The sequence below is a fragment of the Citrus clementina genome, unplaced genomic scaffold (assembly GCF_000493195.1).
Source record: "Citrus clementina cultivar Clemenules unplaced genomic scaffold, Citrus_clementina_v1.0 scaffold_3, whole genome shotgun sequence".
In the NCBI taxonomy this organism is placed as follows: domain Eukaryota; kingdom Viridiplantae; phylum Streptophyta; class Magnoliopsida; order Sapindales; family Rutaceae; genus Citrus; species Citrus x clementina.
In genome coordinates this window covers 8,413,942-8,436,465 of record NW_006262339.1, presented here as the reverse complement: position 1 = coordinate 8,436,465, position 22,524 = coordinate 8,413,942, and the positions used below count along the sequence as shown (strand labels likewise).

The 22,524-nt window shown below is 35.5% G+C and overlaps 3 protein-coding genes, 1 non-coding gene and 1 pseudogene across 5 annotated transcripts; 4 read left to right on the top strand and 1 right to left on the bottom strand.

The window, feature by feature from the left end:
* Window positions 1–1,620: 1,620 nt before the first annotated feature.
* LOC18050340 (squamosa promoter-binding-like protein 12) lies at window positions 1,621–5,178 on the top strand. 2 transcript variants are annotated; one of them, XM_024187944.1, is made up of 4 exons: window positions 1,621–1,704; window positions 1,925–2,769; window positions 3,141–3,277; window positions 3,831–5,178. In XM_024187944.1, exons 2-4 carry the CDS (start codon window positions 2,117–2,119, stop codon window positions 4,703–4,705), a joined length of 1,665 nt encoding a protein of 554 aa, XP_024043712.1. In that variant the 5' UTR covers window positions 1,621–1,704; window positions 1,925–2,116; the 3' UTR covers window positions 4,706–5,178. The 2 variants fall into 2 exon arrangements, with proteins under 2 accessions (XP_024043712.1, XP_006440802.1); XM_006440739.2 differs by having other exon boundaries at window positions 3,822–5,178.
* A 157-nt stretch (window positions 5,179–5,335) lies between these two features.
* On the top strand, window positions 5,336–5,407 carry TRNAD-GUC. Its single transcript has one exon. It is a non-coding gene; the product is annotated as a tRNA-Asp (tRNA).
* A 952-nt stretch (window positions 5,408–6,359) lies between these two features.
* Window positions 6,360–9,079, bottom strand: LOC18050339 (UDP-arabinopyranose mutase 3). Its single transcript, XM_006440738.2, has 4 exons — window positions 8,617–9,079; window positions 7,446–7,696; window positions 7,179–7,347; window positions 6,360–7,041 (listed from the first exon to the last, which is right to left on the bottom strand). The coding sequence occupies exons 1-4, from the start codon at window positions 8,947–8,949 to the stop codon at window positions 6,691–6,693; spliced, it is 1,104 nt and encodes a 367-aa protein (XP_006440801.1). The 5' UTR covers window positions 8,950–9,079; the 3' UTR covers window positions 6,360–6,690.
* Window positions 9,080–15,603: 6,524 nt separating this feature from the next.
* Window positions 15,604–18,396, top strand: LOC112100276 (annotated as a pseudogene).
* A 1,614-nt stretch (window positions 18,397–20,010) lies between these two features.
* On the top strand, window positions 20,011–22,134 carry LOC18050338 (COBRA-like protein 4). The gene is made up of 6 exons (XM_024189211.1): window positions 20,011–20,027; window positions 20,122–20,201; window positions 20,408–20,864; window positions 21,173–21,320; window positions 21,469–21,746; window positions 21,851–22,134. The coding sequence occupies exons 3-6, from the start codon at window positions 20,420–20,422 to the stop codon at window positions 22,132–22,134; spliced, it is 1,155 nt and encodes a 384-aa protein (XP_024044979.1). The 5' UTR covers window positions 20,011–20,027; window positions 20,122–20,201; window positions 20,408–20,419.
* The last annotated feature ends 390 nt before the right edge of the window (window positions 22,135–22,524 follow it).

Here is a 22,524-nt window from a genome sequence, read left to right as displayed (position 1 = left end):
AGTGTTTTAACGAATATAAAATTACTATAATTATATATTATCTATAATTTATGTGGATAAATCATCCAACAATATAATTAACTAATGCTTTAAATGATCTAAAATCTATATTATAAATTATACCCTTTTAAAACTATTTTCGTTGTTTATGTTGTTTGTTAAAATTAATAATAATAATAATAATAATAATAATAATAATAAAAGACCATTTAAAATATTTAGATATTGAAAAAGATTTCATTAAATTATTTTATTATTTTTTTTATTGTCACCAAATTTTCAGACAAACAACCAAACACATTTTTATTTTTTTCATTTTCATATACTATTTTAAAACAATCAACCAAACAAATTTTCAAATTCACCAAAAACTAATCATTCTTATTCTATAAAGCAAATTCAAAAACATCATTTGAAAAACTATACCAAACGTACCCTTACTTTCTCCAAAGCACAAATTTCAGGTTTGACATATTTTAAGGGTTTGTAACACAACAGCAGATGCATTAGTAAAATAGTGACGAGACAGCCACAAACTTTTATGTAAACTTATCTTGTACAAACCGATTTGGCATTAGTTCTATCTTTTGGGTGGATTCCCAACCACACCTATAGTGTTATCTTTGAGATTTGTTTTATCTGATATTTAATGGAATTATTTTTTTTAAATGAAGATACTCTGACTATATATATATATATATATATATATATATATAGTAGTTTTCCGATCAGCGATCCATGACTTTATTAAAGTCAGGGATCAGCTAAAAGATAAAAAAATTTAAATTTTAATACACTACATGACAAAATATAGTGCATCGGAGTCTGTATTTATTTTATCTTTTAACTAATTTCTGACTTGATTAAAGTCAGTGATCACTGATTGAAAAACTACTAAATATATAAAAAGAGAAAGAGAGGATGACAATGACAAAAAAAAAAAAAACAATTTTCTATGTAAAACATGAAATAAATATATCGCATTTGTATTTGAATCTAGTTTCTGCTTTCACTAGAGGTCTGTAGGACCCTATACCTGGTGAGGTGAGAAAATTGATAAAAGTACTTCTTGTAAAGTATTAAAATTAAAATGATATATAAGATTTTCATTTTTACAAATTAATTTTTCTTGTAGAAAGGTTGGCTTATCTTATGATAAAGATAAAGCAACATAAATCTTGTTGGGCAAGCCATGCATGCACAAGAAAAGCAAACAAAATCTTTTTATTCTTTACCCATTAAAAGACTTTATTTTTGCAATATTCTAAATCTAACTGACGTAATAAAATTGTCACCCTCGCAGAATAAATTACCCCAGTAAAATAATAAAGTAATAACTTGATACACAATATTTTATAATACGTTCTAAATGCATCACGCACGTTACATTAATTGAAATACTTGTGGTATTAAAGTCAAAATTCAACAGAGTTCAAAAGCAAAATTGTCTCAATAAATAGTTTATTCCAACTTTCTAAACAAAAGGAAAAAGAAGTTGGAACACTTGTTTCAAGACCAAGCTTCATTTCCTCTCTCTCTCTCTCTCTCTCTCTCTTAAAATAGCAACCACAAGTTAAGCTACTTTCCTTCCATGGAGTTTGGGACACCTAAGCTTCTTTTAAAGTGGGCTGTGTCTGCATCACACAATAAACATATCATTCATTGCACCACTGCTTCACTCACTCTCTGTGTATCACTGCTCAAGTAACTCCTCTTTCTACTTTTGGTCTTGAGTACTTTTAACTGTTTTTTCTTTACTTTCCGCTATATTATGTGCTTCTAGCGTGAACTGCTCTACTTGTTTCTTGCATATTATAATTCTCGATTGAGTTGTAGCATATTTTTCCTTTTATGTTTCTTTTGGGGGTTAATTCTAATGAATTTTTTATTCCCTTTTTTTTTAATGATATATTTCATATGTCAGGAATTGACTTCTCATGAATTTGAGGCTTCAAAGAAGAAAAGTTTGTTATCTTTCCCTCTTGTTCTGAGGTGGGGGTTTTGTAGGTTTGTTGCTTGGGGAGATTCTAAAATGTTAATAATTTAAGTTGTTTTGACCTCATTTGAAGTTTTTTTTTTTACCTTAAATAAGATTTAAGTGAAACTTGCATGTGTAATGGAGCCTTGGAGCTATGGTTCTGAAGGAAAAGGGGCTGTAGCAAATGATAGAATTTCACCTGCTGATTCTTCTTCCCGAAGTAAAGGTTATTTGATGGGTTGGGAATTGAACACTTCATGCCATAACATGTTAGTGTCGCATAGAGAAGCTCCTGGGAACCAAAGTTTTGGGGAATTTGGTTTTCAAGAAGTGGTAGGAAAACGGTTAACAAAAGATAATCCAATTAAGGATGTTTTAAGTAGTAAAAATCATTTCATGAATCCGAATATGCCTACCCCAACTACGTCTTTTGGGGAAGATGAGTCCACTTCAAAGCGATCAAGCTCTGTGGTGGACTCAAATAGCACCCTCGATTCGTCCCTAATTGATCTGAATCTTGGAAGGTTTGTTGATCAAAGAGATTCTCACACTTCTAAGTTCTCTCATGGAACCCCAAAATTTTCTTCCTCCAAGTCTTCTGCAGCTCCAAAGAGGGTGAGGTTGTCAGGAATAAGTTCTCATACTGCCTATTGCCAAGTTTATGGTTGCAACAAGGACCTGAGCTCCTCAAAAGACTACCACAAGAGGCATAAAGTTTGTGAGGCTCACTCAAAGGCGGCCAAAGTCATTGTCAATGAAATTGAGCAGAGATTTTGTCAGCAATGCAGTCGGTTAGTTCTATTTTATGAAGTCTTCTGTACTCCTGTAATAATTTTTTAAGCTTTTATTTCCCTTATGCAATCTAGTCGATTGAATGGAGTGTCAGGTTCTTCAAGAAATTCATGCACGTGTCAAGTTTTATCCTTTTTCATTTAGTGGTGCAAAATCAGGTTTTCTTCTTTGAATCATTTTTCTTCATAAGATCAGTGTAGACCTTATACTATTGCAGAGGGAATTTCCAAACTGGAATAATTTGCTATCTTTAAACATTAGCCTCATTTGAGCTTCACTTCTGGTAAAAATTTTAGCCTTATTTATGATTGACCTTGGCTTAGTACTAGCTAGTACATGGATCTTCATAGCTGTTTGTTTGGCTATTCAGGTTTCATTTCCTGGATGAATTTGATGATGGTAAGCGCAGCTGTCGTAAACGCCTAGCAGGCCATAACGAGCGTCGAAGAAAGCCTCAAGTTGGTGTTCACCCTGGAAGGACAGCAAAGCTACTTCGGTCACATGAAGGTATAAATTTTTATTCAGCATCCTATGTCTCCCATGTGTGATGTCTGTATGTGCCTAATTCGATGGAAACAACCAATCAATGAATCTACTGTCGGTACTATTCGTTGGTTGATTGCTCCTTGGAGATCAATAGCCAAGCTAGACATTAGGAAAGAAATAGTAGAAAATTCTCTTACCCTTTGGAGCTGCCTTTGAACTAGAAATTTTTTAGCCTCCGATCAGAGGAGAAAACCTGAGATGATGCTTTGGGCATCCAATTTGGTTTTCCGTTTCCATCATCTCTGAGACATGAATTGCTCCTATTCATGATTGATCTTGTTTGTGCTTGAAACTTCTATGGTTAATCTATCTAGCACTTTCTTGAAGTATTTAAAATATCCAAAGTGACATGGAAGGACAAAGTTATTTGAGTATCAATATCAAATCTGCGAATATACCCAGTCGTTATCCCTTCAAACAACAATTTTAACCAAAAAATTGTTTTACAAGTCTCCAGTCAAGAATTATTTGAATTGTCTTTATGACTGCTTTTCACGTAATGCAGCTTTTGCAGGTTGCAAATTTCAGGGGACCACATTACCAATGTCATCATTCATTTGCCCAGATAAACTCCCTGGGGGAATTTTTTATCCGGAGAAATGTAGAACAAATGATTGGTGCAAATGTGTAAAAGTGGAAGACATGAATGATTATAATGTTGTGTCAGCCACTTCGATTTCGAAAGGGAATCTGCATCCTAAATCCTTTTTCCCTCAATATGATTTCCAGAAAGTGGTTCCTCCGTTTCATGGCAATGAAGTTAAGGCAGCGACAGAAAGCATTTTCAGTGCAACTAGCGCCAGATATCCGCAAGACCTTGGAGGGCCAAAATCTGTTTCAAGTCCTTTGTTCCGGGACATCTCGTTGGGAAGCGAAGAATTCTCAATTTTTGATACACCATCAACCATACAAGGATTATCAAGGATCTCAGAATCTGGCTATGCTCACCCTCTTCTGTCATCTAAATCCCAGAACTCCCCAAGCCCTTTGTCAGGGATTCCTGTGGCTCGTCCTCTGGTCATTGGAGGCAGCGGCGGTGCCCATTACAATATAAGTCAAGTCTCCGAAAAGCTCATTGGAGTCAGCTCACAGGCTTCGACAAGTCAGGCGTCAAATAAATTCTCTTTGTCAGGGAACAATTCTTTTGAAGGAAGCAACTTAGGTTCCATTCTGATGTCTGATAGCAGTGATGCTGCCAACTTTGATGTCAGCAATCGATTCTACCGAGGGTCAGATTTCATGAGTTCCAAGGATCGCCTTTCATGTGAAGATGGGGCCACAATTGACTTGCTTAAACTGTCATCACAGCTTCAACGAGTGGAGCATCAGAATCAGTTCATGCAAGTTAAAGATGAAAATGATTCTTTCTGCTGCCTCCGAATCACTTAAAAATGTTCTGCAGACAGGGCAAAATTTCAAGAAGTTCCTTCGTCAAAACAATAAAAAAAATAGATAGTTTATTTGAACGTTTTCTCATTATATGGCAGGCATATAAATAAACTAGTAGTTATTGGCAATGATGCATACAGAACTTTCACTGGGGAGAAACAGCCACTCAATTTGCTTGCTCTGCAACAGGTGCCCAAAGCACACAAGGAAGCAAGCACACCTACGGAAGATCGAAAGTTCAGATCCCCGCCCACCCCACGGCAATCAAGAAAGTCATTTTCTTTTCTTCTTAGAGTTAATAATTACCACTGCTGACTCCACGTTTCTTGTACTTTGGTGTTCAACGGTAGTTGCAAGTCCTTGAGGCCTAATCCTTTTCAAGTATTTTCCTTTCTCAATAATGTTGTCAAAAACATATTCACTTGTTTACAAATTCAACTTTTTAGTGTATACTTTGATGAATGATTCCTGCTTACAGTAGCCAAAACTCAAATTCATTACCACAATATCACGGTTTTCCTTTATCTCGAAGTCTTTTGAGCTTTCTGTGTGTTAACTCTGTTTAGCAAATGAGTAGCGAACTCTATTTATTTGAATAAATATTTATTTGACAGCCATATTATCAATAAGGTCGTTGTAGTATAGTGGTGAGTATTCCCGCCTGTCACGCGGGTGACCCGGGTTCGATCCCCGGCAACGGCGTGTTTTTTTTTCGTTTTCATTTACTTTTTTATGCTGTTCACGTCTTAAAGTAATAAAAGCTAGCAATGGGGAAATATGCCCAGCCTGACATGTTTGTGAGATCGGGACACATCAACGGGAGGCATGGCCTACATTTATTTGGGTAGTGGTGCCTTCAATTCGACAATGATTGTCAAGATTCATTTTATATGTTTTTACCTCTTAATTTCCTGGTGAGTAGTGATCCACCTATTCAATATCAATAATGTTGCAGGTAAATTTATAAATTTTACATTTCTCTATATAGAAAAAGTAATATAGTGCGCGATTGTACTCACCTTGTGGCGGTGACCCATCCATTCAATATCAATAATGTAGTAGACAAGTATAGAAATTTCATATTTGTCTATATATTAAAAAAAAAAAAAAATCTAGTAAGCGATAATACTTATTTTATGGTTTCACAGCTTAAACATTATTTATAAAAAATCATAAAATTCTACCACGTGTTTAGTTGCATGGACCCTAATACTCATCAAATCATCTCTCTCTATAATGCAAATTGTTTTGTTTGTTTAAGCGCGCGAAAGTGATCACGCGAATCACCAAGCAGAACGAGCGAAATAATGTTACTTTACGCTGCCGGCTACGGCCAGACCCAAAACTTTTGTTTCATTGTTTGTATAAATTAAAATGTCCTCATTTAGAGCCATAGGTCCTGTCTGTGGGATCTTTTGCTTCGCTGGAAGTTTTCGAGTTTTAGAGGCTAGTGGGACGTGCACATGAATACAAAGAAAACAGCTGGGCATCTTCGGCATTTGCAGAGTACTGTGGCTTATCATATTTTTCACAGCGAAACATTAACCATCAAATCTTGACAATAATTTGACCTTAAGAGTTAAAATTATTATGTTGTGCTTTTGCAACATGCAACGAAACTTCTTATTTGAATTGACTCATGAGTCAAGGGTTATACTATTTATGGCCTTTTTAGTTCTATGAGACGAGTCATTCAACGCCCAAAACATTTAAGAGTAGCCACAGGAAAGGAAAGATTTCCGAAAACAATAATAATCATAATAATCTCGATCAACGTCCAATGAAACAAGCTAACACTCAACCTAGTCAATACATAAACTCGACGCTTGCTTATTGTTCTAAACTCAATAACATTGTAATAAATAAAATTATACCCCTCCGATCTGCAAAATAAATATTCCAAGCCCCGAAGCAGAAGCTCGAACAAATGGCTGTGAACTGTGTCTATGACTATCAAAAGGGATGATAAATGTTGATCAAGTAATCTATTTTGTAGCAGCAGCACCGTTAGGCAACTCTGTGGATTTTGCTCCAGATGGTGGGTTCAGTTCATCCCATGCTTCGATCCATGTGACCATTGCGTCGGCCAGCTTGATGAAGTATTCATCAACCTTACCAAGTTTTGCCTTAACTTGCTTGGCCAGTTCAATGTAGCACTTCTGCACGGTGGTGCATTCCTTTGGAAGTGTGGCAGATTGGAAGAATGGGATCAGCTCTTCCTGCCAGTAGATTCCTTTGTATTCCTTCTTGAGATTCACAAACGGGTTGCTAGCTTTGCTGTGCCAGATGTAAGGCAACCCTGTCTTCACACCCAATCCCAAGTGATCACAAATAACCTACATGTCAATGAGAAAGACCATTAGTGCACATCATTCTGACCAGCTAGACCTTATATATCAACAGCTACCACTGGTTTAGGAGGAATTATGTACTTCAAATCACAAAAAATAGCGATGAAAAGAGCTGGGGATACCTTGGAGCACCAACCAGCCCACATGTCATCATAGCGTCCAATTGGCTGGCCATCACCCATGAGTCCGAAGTACATTGCAGGACCGATCAATTCACGGTTGAATCCCAGATTCATACCACACATGGGGAAGAGGGTTCCCTTTGGTATTGTCATAATTGCATCCACAAACCTGACATATACAAGAATAAGATATGAACATTGAATTTAAATAGAAACATAAAAGCATTGAAGTAATGAGATTCCTGGAGCATTAAAAATACCATCTACCTAGTGTTCCTCTCAAGAGGCTTGACAAGCTGGGTGGGAGCATCATAATCTGGGATGTTGAGCCAGAGGCCATGAGAAACAGCAGTGGGGACACCCTCACGAAGACTGAACGGATATCCGCGAACGAAGTCAGCTCCATCACGGTATGGGTCGTACAGAGTGTTAAAGAAAAATGGGGTGGATGGACTCAGCAGGTTCCTTATGTGCTGCTCCAGTGCATTAATTTCTTTGCCAGATGGGTCTTTAGCAACCTGCAAATCAAATAATACTCAAAAACTTAAGATCCAAGATCCATGTGCAATTGCGCACTCTCAAAAGCATGTCGTGGTAAAAATCTTAAGTTAACGCAAACAAGGTAAGAACAAGGAGTGTCTTTCGTAAATGTATCCGAGAATATGCAAACATTTAAGCAGGAAAGCTGCTTATAAAATTAATGCAACATTGAATGAGAACCACTGAAATTTGAAAGTGAAACATGAACGGCAGACACCAAAATGCTAAGCCTCACGCATGGCACAGATTAAAATCAAAGCATACTAAATCAACAGTCTGCCAAAAAAACAGACATCTGCATACTTAATTTAAAATTTATTTAAAGAGCCAATCAAGACTTTCAAATTTCACAATTTAGATCATGAATTGAGTTAAATTTTGTTAAATTAAGACCCATGCCAGATCTAGGCTCACAATGCTTACTGAAAATGACTTGCAAAAGAGCTTAGATATGATTCTCCTCTAGACAAAACTCAGAACAACTTTTAAGCTACAAGATAATTTCTTTTAAAGAAAAAAAAATGCCGTGTGTTGTGTGCAATTCAACGCAGAACAAAGCATGCAACAAGCAACAATGCAGAAAAAGTGGATCGATTTTAAAGACACAGTTAAGCTAAAATTATTGTCGAGCAACAATCCCAGATCCAAATAGCAATAAGAATTTATACATGTCCCACCCATCAAATCAAATCAAATCAATTTTTTTTCAAAAAAAAAAAGGGAAATAATTGTTTACTGCTTCCAATTTAACCAACAGCAAAAAGCTCCACAGATCCAAAAGCCAAGATCCAAAAAAACTTCAATTTAACAAAGATCTAAACTTTATCGAATAAAAACCCAAAACCCACGTCCAAACTCATCAATGATGAAAAAGCAAAATAATTGGAAGAAAACTTACAAAGCAATCGTCATCAATGGTGTAAACATACTTCTTCTTGGACACCATGTAGCCAAAGCACCTGCAGGCAGAGTCCTTGAAGGATATGCAAGAAGCCTTGGGACCCAGAATCCGGTTAATATCGTTACGATTATAGAGCTCGTAGTCAAATCCCTCAGGGACTTTGATGGTCTTCGAAGGGTCACCATCCTGAACGATGATCAAATGATAGGCCTGAAAAAACGGCCTCCACTGCTCCAAGAAGTCCAAGTTTCGGATCGTGGGGATCACGATGTCCAGCTCGTCTTTCAGCAGCGGCACAGCCGGCCTTGTTGTCGTTGCTGCCGCCGCCATTTTGTTTCAGAAAAAAGAAAGAAAGAAGGAAAAAGAAAAATGAGAGACTTTGATTTGTGTAAGAAGAAGAACAGGAGGAGAGGAGCGATAGACCGTAGACGAGTGCTGGACTTGAAAAAGAAGAGGGATGGTGTGGGGAATTTATAGTTGAATATTTCTCCTGTAAAACGGTAACGTGTGAGAAGACGTGGTGGCACGTGCGAGAGTGGCGGGGTTTTGGTAGGAAACAGCTTGGCTTCTGTTGTTTTTATAATATGGAAAGATCATGGTGGTGTCATGTTGTGTCGGGTTTGAGTTTGCCACGTGGCTTTTTTTTTTTTTCCTTGGAACGGAAAAATAATTGGACATAACATGTTAGAGCACGGCTAAAGAGTAATTAATTATTTTCAATAAATTTTAATTGTAATTAAAGATGTATTTTGGGTAGTATGTATACTATTGTTTGCAACGTGGCCCTTTTTCACTTTGTACAATGATGTTAAATTAAAATAGTGTACATTTGAAATATGAGTAATCTACAATGATAGCATGATACAATGTAATGACTGATGACCATTTTAGCATTCTAGGAGTGTCCAATATAAAAGTTAAGATTGTAGTGACCCAATGATTACATTTGATAACTTTATTTTCAAATCATAGAGCATTTTCTTTCATTCGCAATGTCATAATTTTGAAATTCAAAATCATTATGTTGTGTTTGTAAAAATAGAATTTTTTTTAAAAATGATGCAACTAGAACTAAATTTAATAAAAAAAAATTATTCATTTTATGTGCAATGTCAATCGTAATATTTTCTTGTTTTTAGAAGAAAAAAAAAAAAAAAAAGGTGATGCCACCAATTGAAGTAGATACGTGGAAGGTTGGAGCCGGGGGCGTGTGAAAAGGGTACTTGTCTGAAAGCTCCAACCAGTTGGAGGCGACTCCATCAAAGTCGCCGGTGGCTTTGCATTTGCTGATTTGCTCTTTTGGACTTGAGCGTGTTCTGTGTATTCGTAGATTTCAAAATACATATGTATACATCAGAAAGGGAGTTGTTCCCATGCACGTACGCTGCATCATTTCACATCGGACCCATGTCTTTTACGTTTACACGTGGCACGTCCGGATACGGAAGTCAACCTCTGACCGTCTTACGTGGATCGGACGGTGTTACCACAGTCAAAGAATCAATGACTCCAACGGCAACCCGTCGGCGTCTCAGTAATTCACATTGTGATGATTGTTCTCTTACCCGATGATGCCAATGGTCAAATAAAAGCATGATCTTCTTTAGTTCTTGACCGCGGAGTAAATTTGACCACTTTTTTTTCTTTTTGTTAGCCGGTAATTGAATTACGACGGCAAATTATGATGATTTTTAATTTTTATTTTTTTTTATGAACAAGAGACATGAACCCAGATCGAAAGTTATGTAAAAGGTCGTGATTAATAAGTTACTAGTGGAATCTGTTGTATGAATCAAGCATTCAATTCTCAATAACAATGGCACTTGTGAGTTATTAGTGGAATCTTAATAGGTGATTAATGCCAAAAAAAAAAAAGTTGAATTATATTCATATATTATTATTATTGTATGACGTATAACATAAGATCTTTAAAGAATCCTAATCTAAGGATTTGGGTTTATTTTTTATTATATATAAAATTAATGTTTGTGTATTGATTGAGAGGGCTGAATTTTTGAATTGATTATTAACCTTTATTGTTAGCTTTGATTACCTTTCATAAACCATCCGTTTTGACCTCAGTCTCGTATGTTATAAAAAAAAAATGCCAAATCACGGGTGTAATTAACCTAAAAATTAAGAAACAATTAATTCTTCTACTTTAGTGTTTTTATATCTTCTTAGTACACCATTTCTCGCAGGATTTCATACAAGTTTAACACACACTTAACATTGTCTAAAACAACTCAATGGATGGTAATTAAGAAATAAACAGTAACTATCATGGTAATTAAGAAATATTTATCATAATAATTATATGAAAGAGATAAATAAGCCTTAGTAAAGGGGATCAGGGCACGGTGCCACTGTTGCACCTAAGGGGAATCCTAGTAAAGGATGTTTACTTAACGCTTTTCACATTATTTTGTTTTTCCTTCCTTGAAAACTTACGAAACCCAAAATGTCGAATGCCGACGTACCATAAAAATCTTCGAATTAAATTTTGGTCTCCAAATTCTGCAGGCTTTTAAATATATATTCGCGGCGTCATCTCAACGCGAGAAAAGATGATGAGTTTCTAGTGGATCAGCAGCTGATCCATACGGTAGTAATCGTACGGTTGAGTGTACGGGATTCCGTTTCACTTGTAATCCCCAATTACTTGTTGTACAGACATTTCATGTAAGCGTGGAAGCATATTATTGGCTAATTGGGGCTGTCTCGAAGAACACAGTTGGGTCACCGTCCAACCCAGCTTCGGTTGAACTGGAAAGTAACGTCACCGACAGGTCTGACTTTAATGCCATTTCCCAGCAGTAAAAAAAAAAAAAAAAAAAACAGTTTCACTGTCCTGCTCGACAGATGATTAATCATTTTGGATTTTGAAACGGCAACAAGTTTCTAATCTCATAATTATTAAATAAAATTGATGGGGTTGATTATCTTTGTGATTTTTGGGTTATACGAGATGTTTAGAGTATAGATTTATACATTTTTATAGATCAACATGAGATCTACCTAAACATAACTTGAAAATTTACGATTAATAAGAAATGAGATTTTTATTATAACATATTGGGAAATATATTTACTCCTAACTTAATGAAAGTGTTGCATTACCACCCACCAAAAGGCTTGAGAAAGGTTTGGTTTATTTTGTTACAGTAAAATTTCTCTGTAGTCATAATGTTGGGATTAATTAATTTTATCACTATGAAGAGGTTATAATGTAATAGAAGTGTAGTTATAAAATTATTGTTTTAAAATTATCCTTAGTGCAAGAAACCTATAAGTATGTACTACATTAATAATTAATGTCAAATGTAATATACAGACGTTAATAAAAGAGATAGGTATAGTTTTGATAAATTAGTATATGTAATAATGTGGCATTTAGAATATGCAAGTCATCTTATATGTTTAAACATTTGTATCTTTTTTTATATATTTTTTTCTTTCAATGTAAATTTTATAAACATTACATAATAATTTGGTAAGAACTCTAAAAAATAAATTATTGTCTCAAATAACTTTAGAAAAATATTTTACTCTATCCCAAAACCTTTAATATAATTTTTTTTTATACAAATTAGTATTAGACACGATTGATCGAGTAAAAATATAAAATAATATAAATAAATCATGTAGACTATATATATTTTTGTTCAATTAATTATGTTATGATATATCAATTTGTATAAATATTTTTATGTGTGTATTACTAAGTATTTATTGAATTTTAAGTGGGGTATCAGGTTAATAACGATCCAATTACTAATTAAATTTCATTATCAAAATCGAATTTATCCACATTGAAAGATAAAGGTTTATGTTGAAATTTTAAATTTGAAAAAATGTATTGAAATAAATATCTTGAATAGTACGTGTTAATCTTAGCTGGGATTATCCAACGGAAAGTTTGCTTAAAATGGACCGTCACAATATGCCTGAAGAAATAAGTAATGCTAAAAAATAATAATAAAAAAAGTTTTTTTATTTGTAAAACCCCTTTATTTCAAGGTTGGTGCTACGTTACGTTTAACGTAACGTACGCTACACACAGCAACAATTGTGGACTTCACCACGGGAATTGTTACTGTGTGTGGGTATACGTTACGTTAAATATAACGTAGCGGGATCCTTATTTCAATCAATTATCCCTATTATAGTTCATAAAAGTTAAAAATTAAAGATGAGATAAAGTTTTTTTTAAAAAATTTTATTTAATTATCCCTCTTTCTTCTCTCTCTTACTTCACGTTTTTCCTCATTCTGTATTTTCAATCTTAACAACACTTTGAAGCCTCAAAATCAAACCATTGGCTAGAAACTTAGAATCAAGAGCCAGACAGACTTAGGCCTGCCAATAATAATAATAATAATAAGTCTTGAAAAACTTATTTCAAGATTGAAAGCGAAAACGAGGAATGCAGAATGTTATTGGTGAAGACCAATAACACAGTCACAAAAGATTCAATTACATCGGAGTAGCTTCGTGTGTTATATTCCAATAGATTTTAATCCTAGCCGGATTTACAATTCCTAGTTCATATGGCACCCATTAACTTATGAAGAATGTTTAAGGAGTCAATTATTTGATTTGCTCAGCAAAAAATAAATTTAAATCTGTGCCTTAAGATTGTAAACTCTTAATCCCGTTTGTTGAAATAAGAAAGAGGGAAAACGTGAAGTAAGAGAGAGAATAATTAGGGAAATAATTGTAATCCTATGGTAAAATTTACTCCATTAATTTGTTAGTTTTTAAAATTAGAATATGCCATGTCAGTTTTAATCTCAACCCTTCATTTGATTTGTTCTAATCAATGATAAAAATATTGTGTCTAAAATTTTGTCTAATTTGTGTCTCTTAAACCTGCCATATACACACACACACAGAGACACAAAGGAACCAAAGCCAATTTGCAAGCTTTTGTACACAAATGTACAAGTTGTTAGGATGATTTGAAATGGGAGAATGGGTTTTAGAACCAGTGGAAATGGCTGGCTGGGACTGATCTTCATTTTAATTAACAAATAAAAATTTTTGTTAATCTTGATGGGGGTTTTTGTTTTTGTTTCTTTAGTGGGTTCGTTCCCATGCCACCCATTTCTATTGTTTCTGGAAGCATATCCCTTTTCTATTCATGCTATTGCTAGCTGTTACTCTCAGAATTATCATTCACTTGGCAACTGCTATTGAGGATTCTTTAATTCAGGCCTGCAATATTTAAGCATCAGTATCACTTGCCTTCCATTTTTCCTTTTTAAATTTAACCTAACAGCAATTCAATCCCTCTTCACTCATGTGAGTGGAATTTAAGCCTCAAACCTCTTATTTTACTAAGAAAACTAAATGGCATATATAAACTTACCTTTCAAATTAATTTGAGCACTTCCAATCTTATTATATTGTTTACCATTGTAATCACTTCCCTAATTCAATAATAGTGATTAAGTCATGATTGGCTTCTGATATTGCCAATTGGCAACACACTTATCTATCAAAAGTGAATTTATATTTTTTATTTTTTAAATATTCGTGCATTATGTTAGCATAGTCAGATATTGTAGCTTTTTTTTTCTTTTTTCTTTTTTGGTTTGTGGAACTTCTTGATGTCCTTGTACCTACAAAATTCCTTAGCAGAAGTTTAGCTATCTGTATATGACAAACTTGATTGTCACTTCTAACTCAATTGCAGGCCTGCTCTGTTTCTTTCTGGACACTTGCTAGCCTTCTGTTGCCTGTTGTCAAGATGAAGAAGTGATATATGATTACATCCCATCTAATGTATGCAGGATTAAGAGCTTCAAGCAATGATATGCTGAGGCATAACATGATGGTCTTAAGAATCGTCATAAGAAAGGTACTTAATAAATGATAAACAATATTGACTTGCAGAAATTGATTAATAATTCATATTGTTTGACTCAGCATTGGTTAATGTCATTGCTGTATGTGCTGGGAAATACAAGAATGCATACTTGTCCCGACAAATGGAAAGATGACCACTATCTTTGGTTCAAGAGGGAGATAAGGACCAAAAGGGACAAACACAACTATACCCTCTGGGGATGGAGATACCTGAAAGGAATATATGATTAAATCAGGAAAAAAAAAATTTAATGTTTTGACTTCATATGATTTTTGGGATTTGGGTTGGTGTCTTTAAATAACTGGGAAGGCACAGGAGGTTGTGTATGACTAGTTAATTATGTAGTTGATAAATCATTTTTCACTGCACAATTGTTTTAAAATAGGATTTTTCTCAAGTTAGAAAAGAGGGGTTGGTGTGGCTGGTTTAGAGGAGAAAGTGCTCCTTAACAACTGTGTAATTGTAATATATCTGAGAATCTAGTCATAAATAACCAGAACAAAGCAATCCTACTAAGAAAACAAGTACTAAAATTCAAATACGTAAACATAACAAAAGTTCAATCCATTCTGTAATGCAATCATGATCCAAATAGTAAGGTCTTAGTTTCATTCTGAATTTGCATTGAAGGTTTTCTAAATTAAAATAGGTGATAATTATGTTTATCTAATTTTGCATCATGATTTGCTTGACATAATGCTCAAAATTCATTCCAAAGTAGATTGATTCTCTTACTGTCGAAAGTACTTGGATGATTGAATTATTTATTTCCTCTCAATAGCTAGGAAATTTCTTTACAGGAGGTTAGCAAAAAAGTCAATACTCAGAGCTGTTTATTTATTACTACTGTATGTAAGATGCAATCATGCCTCTTGGTTTGATTGGTGAGAAAATCATCATGTTATATTATTATGTTATGATGTCCGGATGTGTTGAGATTATGACAGGAGAATCTGAGATGAAGATGCCAACAAAATTAGAGAGTCGGCCTGCACTAGTAAGCTCTACTACTGGATCTCTGTTGTATAAATACCGAACTCCAGAATGTAACTTCTGCAAGAAGGCTCCACCAAAAGTGAAATTTTTGGAGCATGGAATTTAAAAGATTTGAATACTCAGTTCTTGTGATTGCTTGCATTTTTACTTCCTTAACAGTTGTAGCAGCTTACGATTCACTGGATCCACATGGGAGCATTAACATCAAATGGGATGTAATGTCTTGGACCGCAGATGGCTATGTGGTGAGCTTTAACTTAAATCCGTTTAATTTTTCTTTAGCAATAATGATAACTGTAGAGTGCTAGTACTGTTTTTTTCGGAAGCCAGAATGTTAGCACTTAAACAAGCTAACCAAAGCTTATCTTCCAATTAGTGTGTAAAAGCTTTAGCTCATTGTCACTATGATTTTGGGATAAAGTATAGCATGTCTTACTACGGTAAAGTTAGCTAGGCCTTTTTGGTCGAGTGATTTATTAGTGATCACGGAGGTTTATTGAGCTAACTAGCTGCATGAAGATTTGATTTTATATAAACCTGGCATTGCAATCACTGATGTAAGAGTGTTTGATCTATAGCTTGCTTGTGTTTAGATAGTGTCATTATCAGTATGCATTTATGAATTGATAGACCGAGGTCCAATCTAAAGGTTCAAACTTCAAAATGCTAATCATGATCTCATGTTCTCCTCGGTAGCCTTGTTAGTTATTATTAGAGCTGAGTTCAGTTTACAGCCTTAGTCAATGAAAAGGAATGTGAAATGTGTAGAGTGATAGATTTATTAAAAAATTTGTACCATGTATTTTCAGGCACTGGTGACAATAAATAACATCCAAATGTATCGGTCCATAATGACCCCTGGTTGGACCTTAGGGTGGATGTGGGCTAAAAAGGAAGTGATTTGGTCAATTGTGGGAGCCCAAGCCACTGATCAAGGAGACTGTTCCAAGTTCAAAAATAACATTCCCCATTGCTGTAGAAGAAATCCTGTGATCGTGGACTTGCTCCCTGGAGTCCCGATGAATCAACAATTTATATACATTGTTGCAAAAGTGGTGAACTCGCCTCTTGGGGCCAAGACCCTGCCTCAGCTGTTTCTTCATTTCAGCTACGTGTTGGACTTTCTGGTACCTCAAATAAAACAGTGAGACTTCCCAAGAATTTTTATATTTTTGGTCCAGGACCTGGCTACACATGCGGTGCTGCGACCATCATGGTGCCCACATCATTCTTCTCATCTAATGGTCGAAGAAAAACTTATGCTATGAGTGAGTTACTGTTGTTCTTTACAGACACACACACACACACAGTCCTTCACTAATGTTGGACACCCTCATTTTTTTTTTTTATACGGATATGCTTTTAAACCATAAAATTTATGAAAGTTAGTTTTTAATTCTCTTAAATTGCATGCTTTTATAATTCATTCAAAAATAACTCTTTTTAACTCATAGTTTAAATGCGTGTCAATATTAAAGAAATTAAGGGTACCCACACATGAGAATGATTATATACATACATACCTATTATAGTGTTTGGGATTTAAATTCTTTGTTCAAACAGCTTACAAGTAGCTTCTCATTTAAGCTAAACAATTGGCATATGTTCTTCGTAACATGCGTAACACTGCACAAGCTCGTCCTAAATAACTGCAGGCTTGTTAATATTTTGAGTCAAAAACTCAAAAATTTTCCAAGTAAATCCAAGAAAAATTAGCATTCATGCATGGCACATGATAAATGGTCCACAGTACATAGATTAGGCCATCTGATTTGATTTATTCTGTTTTTTGAAGTTCCTCTCCAATGATCTTTTGTCTTTAATCTTTGTTTCTTATCTGCAGTGACTTGGACAGTGACTTGCACTTACTCACAGACACTCGCATCCAAGAACCCAAAATGTTGTGTTTCCTTGTCATCTTTTTACAATCCTATGATCACTCCATGTCCTTCTTGTTCTTGTGGTTGTGGGAATGAAAATAGCTGTGTAATGTAAGTAGCCTATTTGGTTTCCAATATCAAATTCTCTCCTTTCCCTGGCTTAGTGGTGGCTTTGCCAATTTGTATTATTCTGAAAACTGTAATCAAAATGGAGCCACTGAAAGAAATTTGAAAACTATGTTTGGAAGAAGAGTTTTCATAATGTTTGCAGGAGAGTTTTCAAAATTTTGAAAAATCTCAGGCCATATGTATTAACCCTCTAAATTGTTCTTTCTCGGAAAAGTGTATGAGCCATGAAACTGGGTATGATGCAGGAATGATCCTAAACTTTCAAGTATGGCAAGATCGGACTCACCAATAAGTTACAATGTGCCACTTCTGCAGTGCACACAACACGTGCCCGATCCGGGTGCACTGGCATGTGAAGGCTAACTACAAGAAGCATTGGCTTGCAAAGATTACCATAACCAATTTCAACAACCAGAGGGATTTCACACAGTGGACTCTCGTTTTTCAACATCCAAATCTCAAAAATGTCACTAAAGTTTATCGCTTTCTCTATAAACCACTCAAATTTTACCAACCCTTGAGTAAGTCCACATAATGATCATTAAATTTTTGTGCTACTAATTAATACAATTGCAAGTGCAGAATGCTTCTTCTAACTTATTTTCTTCAAACGCAGATGATACAGGCATGTTTTATGGCATAAAGAATTACAATGACCTGTTGATGGAAGCTGGGCCATATGGTTATTTGCAGTCAGAATTGATCCTTGGAAAGGACAAGAACACATTCACATTGGAGAAAGGACGGGCTTTCCCTTCGAAAGTTTACGCCAATGGAGATGAATGCATGATGCTGCCTCCTGATTCTTATCCATCCCTTCCGAATTCTGCTGATGCTGGCCCTATTGCATCTTCTGCACTGGCTGCTGTTCTGCTTATGATATTGCTAGCATTTTGGTGATTTCTCATAGAAAGAAATTGGAGGATAATTCTTTCCATTCTAACAAGGAATTATCTAGAATAATTCGCAAATCTAAGTTCCGTCATTCTCAATATTACATCAGTGTGGATGCTTATGATAGGAACTGGAAGGGTCATTTTAACGAATAGAAGTGTTTTATCGGTCATGTAAGATAGATTAGATGCTGAACAGAAATTTCTACTGAACTCTGAAACGAAAATGTATACACGTAAAAGAACTTTGAACAACAGACTGTAAGAATATGACCGCCCAAGCTTTTCTGGGAGTAAATAGTGATTTATTTCAGAAGGCAGCAGCAGTCTGCACCGTGACTTTCCGACGGATGCTGGAAAATCTACTTGTGCTCAAGCACCACAAATTTGATGGTTTTTGTTTTGAGTCTTCACCAATAGTAAATTGCTGTTTATCCATCACAAAACAAGTTGACATGATAAAATCCGAAATAGGTACATCGCTACTACTAAATGGCATAATGTGATGGAATTAGATGTTTGTGAATATTAGATGGTTGAAGTTTGACTGTTGAGATGAACAATGAACCCAGAGCTAGGATGAATTTTCTTGAGCTAGAAATATCAAATTCTGCATGACTCCAAACAAATATTATGCTTTTATAACATACATGTAACATATTGCATGTGTCTATTTGTGTAACATCAACAGGCAATTGTCTGTTCTGCAGCGATTAAAATGGCCAGATTGTCATCTAGAACCAAGATTGAGTTGAAAATGACTCGATATGCTTCAGATGATTCATCCAATAAAAAAATAATTCCATTAAATAAAGAAACCTCGGAGGTTGAACAATCCCTGTATCAATTTGTCAAACCTGTATTGTCTCTTAAAAAAAAGATATAAAAATAGAGGGAGAAGAAAACGTCAAACCAGTTAATTCATTTTTAACCTTTTTAGAATGCACCATCTGGGTATTGCTGACTGAAAAATTTGAAAAAAATTCTGTGATTGTCTAAGCTGTTAATAAGTCATAATCATTCCCAACTGGAGTTGACTATTAGATCCAGCTCTTTGCTGTAACAAGTCTACTTGTGCCGAAGTCCCAACTGGAGTTAACAATCAATTCCAATTGAATTATGATATTAACAATCAATTCCAATAGAATTATGGTATCTAGGTGATTCCTGTTTTATTTAGAGGTAGGTCAACTCATTTGTTTGGTGGATCATTCTTTCAATAACAAAAATGCTGTATCTAGCGAATATAGCCATTTGGATTTTTGCATAATGAATTTTGTCTGTTGGGGATTTATGGCCAAAACAGTTTTAAAATATCCTGCTTGTTCTAAATCATACCTTAACTAGGATTTGTTCAGAGGCTTGAACTGGCACATGCACAAAAACTAAATAAAATGGATGAGAAAATGACAGCAAGCTAATGATACGAACTACCTAACAAAATCATTAGTTAAGCCGCCTCTGAATAACTCTTTTCTGCTGCCTTGTATTTGACTTAAAAAATTTAGCCATCTGCATTTTGCACCTCTTGTTTAGCAGAGTTTCTCTGGCATTTGTGTACTTTAAGCATGGTTTCAAAAAGATATGCATGTCTTTTTGTGTTAACTTTTGTTGTCGCTATGATTTTTTCTCATGCAGGTGAGTTCCAATTCATGAAATTCCATTGGAAAGTTTGATCTCATTTATGTTCTTTACTTAACACTTCCCTGCTTGTTCCGTGTTGTAAATTTAGTGGCGTACGACACATTGGATCCGACTGGGAACATAACAATCAAATGGGATGTTGTGTCTTGGACTCCAGATGGTTATGTGGTTAGTATGAATTGAATTTGACATCTTATGTACTCGTTTCTTTTATTAATAAGGGAAGTATTCAATGAAAAGGATCCTTGTTATTTCATTCATAGTTACAGAGAAGACAATATGGAAATGATAATCATGTTTGGATATCTCTCACTAAATATCAGTTGTTACATTGTAGTCATTAGAGATGGAAGCTTAAGATGATAAATGTGCAGGCACTGGTAACGATGACCAACTTCCAAATGTATCGGCACATCATGGAGCCTGGCTGGACACTAGGATGGACATGGGCAAAGAAAGAAGTGATCTGGTCAATGGTGGGAGCTCAAGCTACAGAGCAAGGAGACTGTTCCAAGTTCAAAATAAACATCCCTCACAGTTGTATGAAAAATCCCACAGTAGTTGACTTGCTCCCTGGAGTCCCTTACAACCAACAAATTGCCAATTGTTGCAAAGGCGGCGTTGTGGGATCGTGGGGACAAGACCCTTCAGCTGCAGTTTCTTCCTTTCAACTGAGCGTTGGGCGTTCTGGTTCCTCAAATAAAACAGTGAGACTACCCAAGAATTTCACTTTGCTCGGTCCTGGAAGAGGCTACACATGCAGCCAAGCCAAAAATGTGCTGCCCACGGCTTTCATCTCGGCTGATGGGCGTCGAAGAACTCAAGCTATGAGTAAGTGTTGTTCTTGTTACAGTCGTCAGTAATTGTCTTTTGCCCTGTCAATTATCGTTTGGAAACACGATAATCTCACCTATGGAATCCTAGTTGTATGTCTATTTCTTTTAGTTGCAAGACACAAGCTTACTTTTCCAAAAAAATTTCATCACTTTTTAGACAACCTAACAATTTGTCACCAACAGAGTACATTTTCTTGAAGTAACCGATCGATTGAACTGTTAATCTATGGTGCCTTGTACATTTTTAGCTGTCCTGGTCAATGGTTATGTTCTTCTCTTTAATCTTCAGTTTGCTATTTACAGTGACATGGAACGTGACATGTACGTACTCACAGATTTTGGCGTCTAAGAATCCAACCTGTTGTGTCTCAATGTCATCTTTCTACAACTCCACAATTACCCCTTGTCCAAGCTGCTCCTGCGGCTGCCAGAACAAGAACAATTGTGTCAAGTAAGCCTTGTTTCTGAATCTTTGAATTCACTTTAAAGCTAAACCAATGTAGACACTTCCACATACATTTTCTCTAGATATCTTACAAAATATGTGGCACACGGAGCACCACTTCTACTTGAACTTGCTCGCCTATGGCATCATGCAGGAGTGATTCAGATATTCGGAGTGTTGTGGGAATGATGAACACAACAACAAGCGTCGCACCATTGCTACACTGCACGCAACACATGTGCCCCATCCGGGTGCATTGGCATGTGAAGCTCAACTACAAGAAGTATTGGCGTGTAAAGATGTCCATTACTAATTTCAACTACCAAGTTAATTACACAGAGTGGACGCTTGTCGTTCAACATCCAAATCTCAACAATGTCACTGAAGTTTTCAGCTTCAACTATAAGCCGCTGATCCCTTATGACTCCACAAGTAAGTCCATGCACATGGGATGAATGTTGAAATGATGCATAAATGCACCATTTCCTATGATGGCTTCCGAGGCTGATTCTTGATTGAACGTTTCGAATGTGCAGATGACACAGGCATGTTCTACGGTATAAAATTCTTTAACGACATACTATTGCAATCCGGGCCGGAGGGAAATGTCCAGTCGGAGTTGATTCTTCAAAAGGATATGAACACATTTACATACAAGCAGGGTTGGGCATTTCCTCGGAAAATCTACTTCAATGGGGATGAATGCAGCATGCCGCTTCCCGAAGACTATCCATACCTGCCAAATTCTGCCCACGCAAAAGCAATTGCCTCATCTGCGTTAGCTGCTCTTCTGCTCTTGGTATTGCTAACCTTTTGGTGATCAAACTTCATTAGAGATAAGTGTCTTGAAACTTTAAATCAACAAGGAGACGTTTATTACAATCTTGTGCAAATCAGAAATATATATATATACTCACAGACATACAATGTTAAAAATATTAATTTTAATGAGTGTGCAAACTGCTGAGCTATTAAAATGTTAATAGAGTTTTGATCAGTTCAATACAAACTGATAAACTGAGTTCCAACTTGTTTTCTGGAGTAGTTCTTTATAGATAGAATGATTTGAAATGAAAATTCACCCTCACCATAATTTTTTTTATTAACCTTTAAATAATTTAATATCATATTAGTGGATAAGCCATCTTTGTCTATTACGTGCACGGCCAAATCATTTAATCCCAGAAGTTATCCGATTACTTGGACTTGG

Excerpts from the sequence above, each read along its gene's own strand:
- LOC18050339 (XM_006440738.2), bottom strand. The coding sequence starts at position 8,949 with ATGGCGGCGGCAGCAACGACAACAAGGCCGGCTGTGCCGCTGCTGAAA. Across the intron at positions 7,697-8,616 it reads CCATTGATGACGATTGCTTT|GTTGCTAAAGACCCATCTGG; the intron begins GTAAGTTTTCTT and ends TTTGATTTGCAG. Across the intron at positions 7,042-7,178 it reads GGGCTGGTTGGTGCTCCAAG|GTTATTTGTGATCACTTGGG; the intron begins GTATCCCCAGCT and ends ATTGACATGTAG.
- LOC18050338 (XM_024189211.1), top strand. The coding sequence starts at position 20,420 with ATGACCAACTTCCAAATGTATCGGCACATCATGGAGCCTGGCTGGACA. Across the intron at positions 20,865-21,172 it reads TCGAAGAACTCAAGCTATGA|TGACATGGAACGTGACATGT; the intron begins GTAAGTGTTGTT and ends TGCTATTTACAG. Across the intron at positions 21,747-21,850 it reads GATCCCTTATGACTCCACAA|ATGACACAGGCATGTTCTAC; the intron begins GTAAGTCCATGC and ends TCGAATGTGCAG.
- LOC18050340 (XM_006440739.2), top strand. The coding sequence starts at position 2,117 with ATGGAGCCTTGGAGCTATGGTTCTGAAGGAAAAGGGGCTGTAGCAAAT. Across the intron at positions 2,770-3,140 it reads TTTTGTCAGCAATGCAGTCG|GTTTCATTTCCTGGATGAAT; the intron begins GTTAGTTCTATT and ends TTGGCTATTCAG. Across the intron at positions 3,278-3,821 it reads GCTACTTCGGTCACATGAAG|CTTTTGCAGGTTGCAAATTT; the intron begins GTATAAATTTTT and ends CACGTAATGCAG.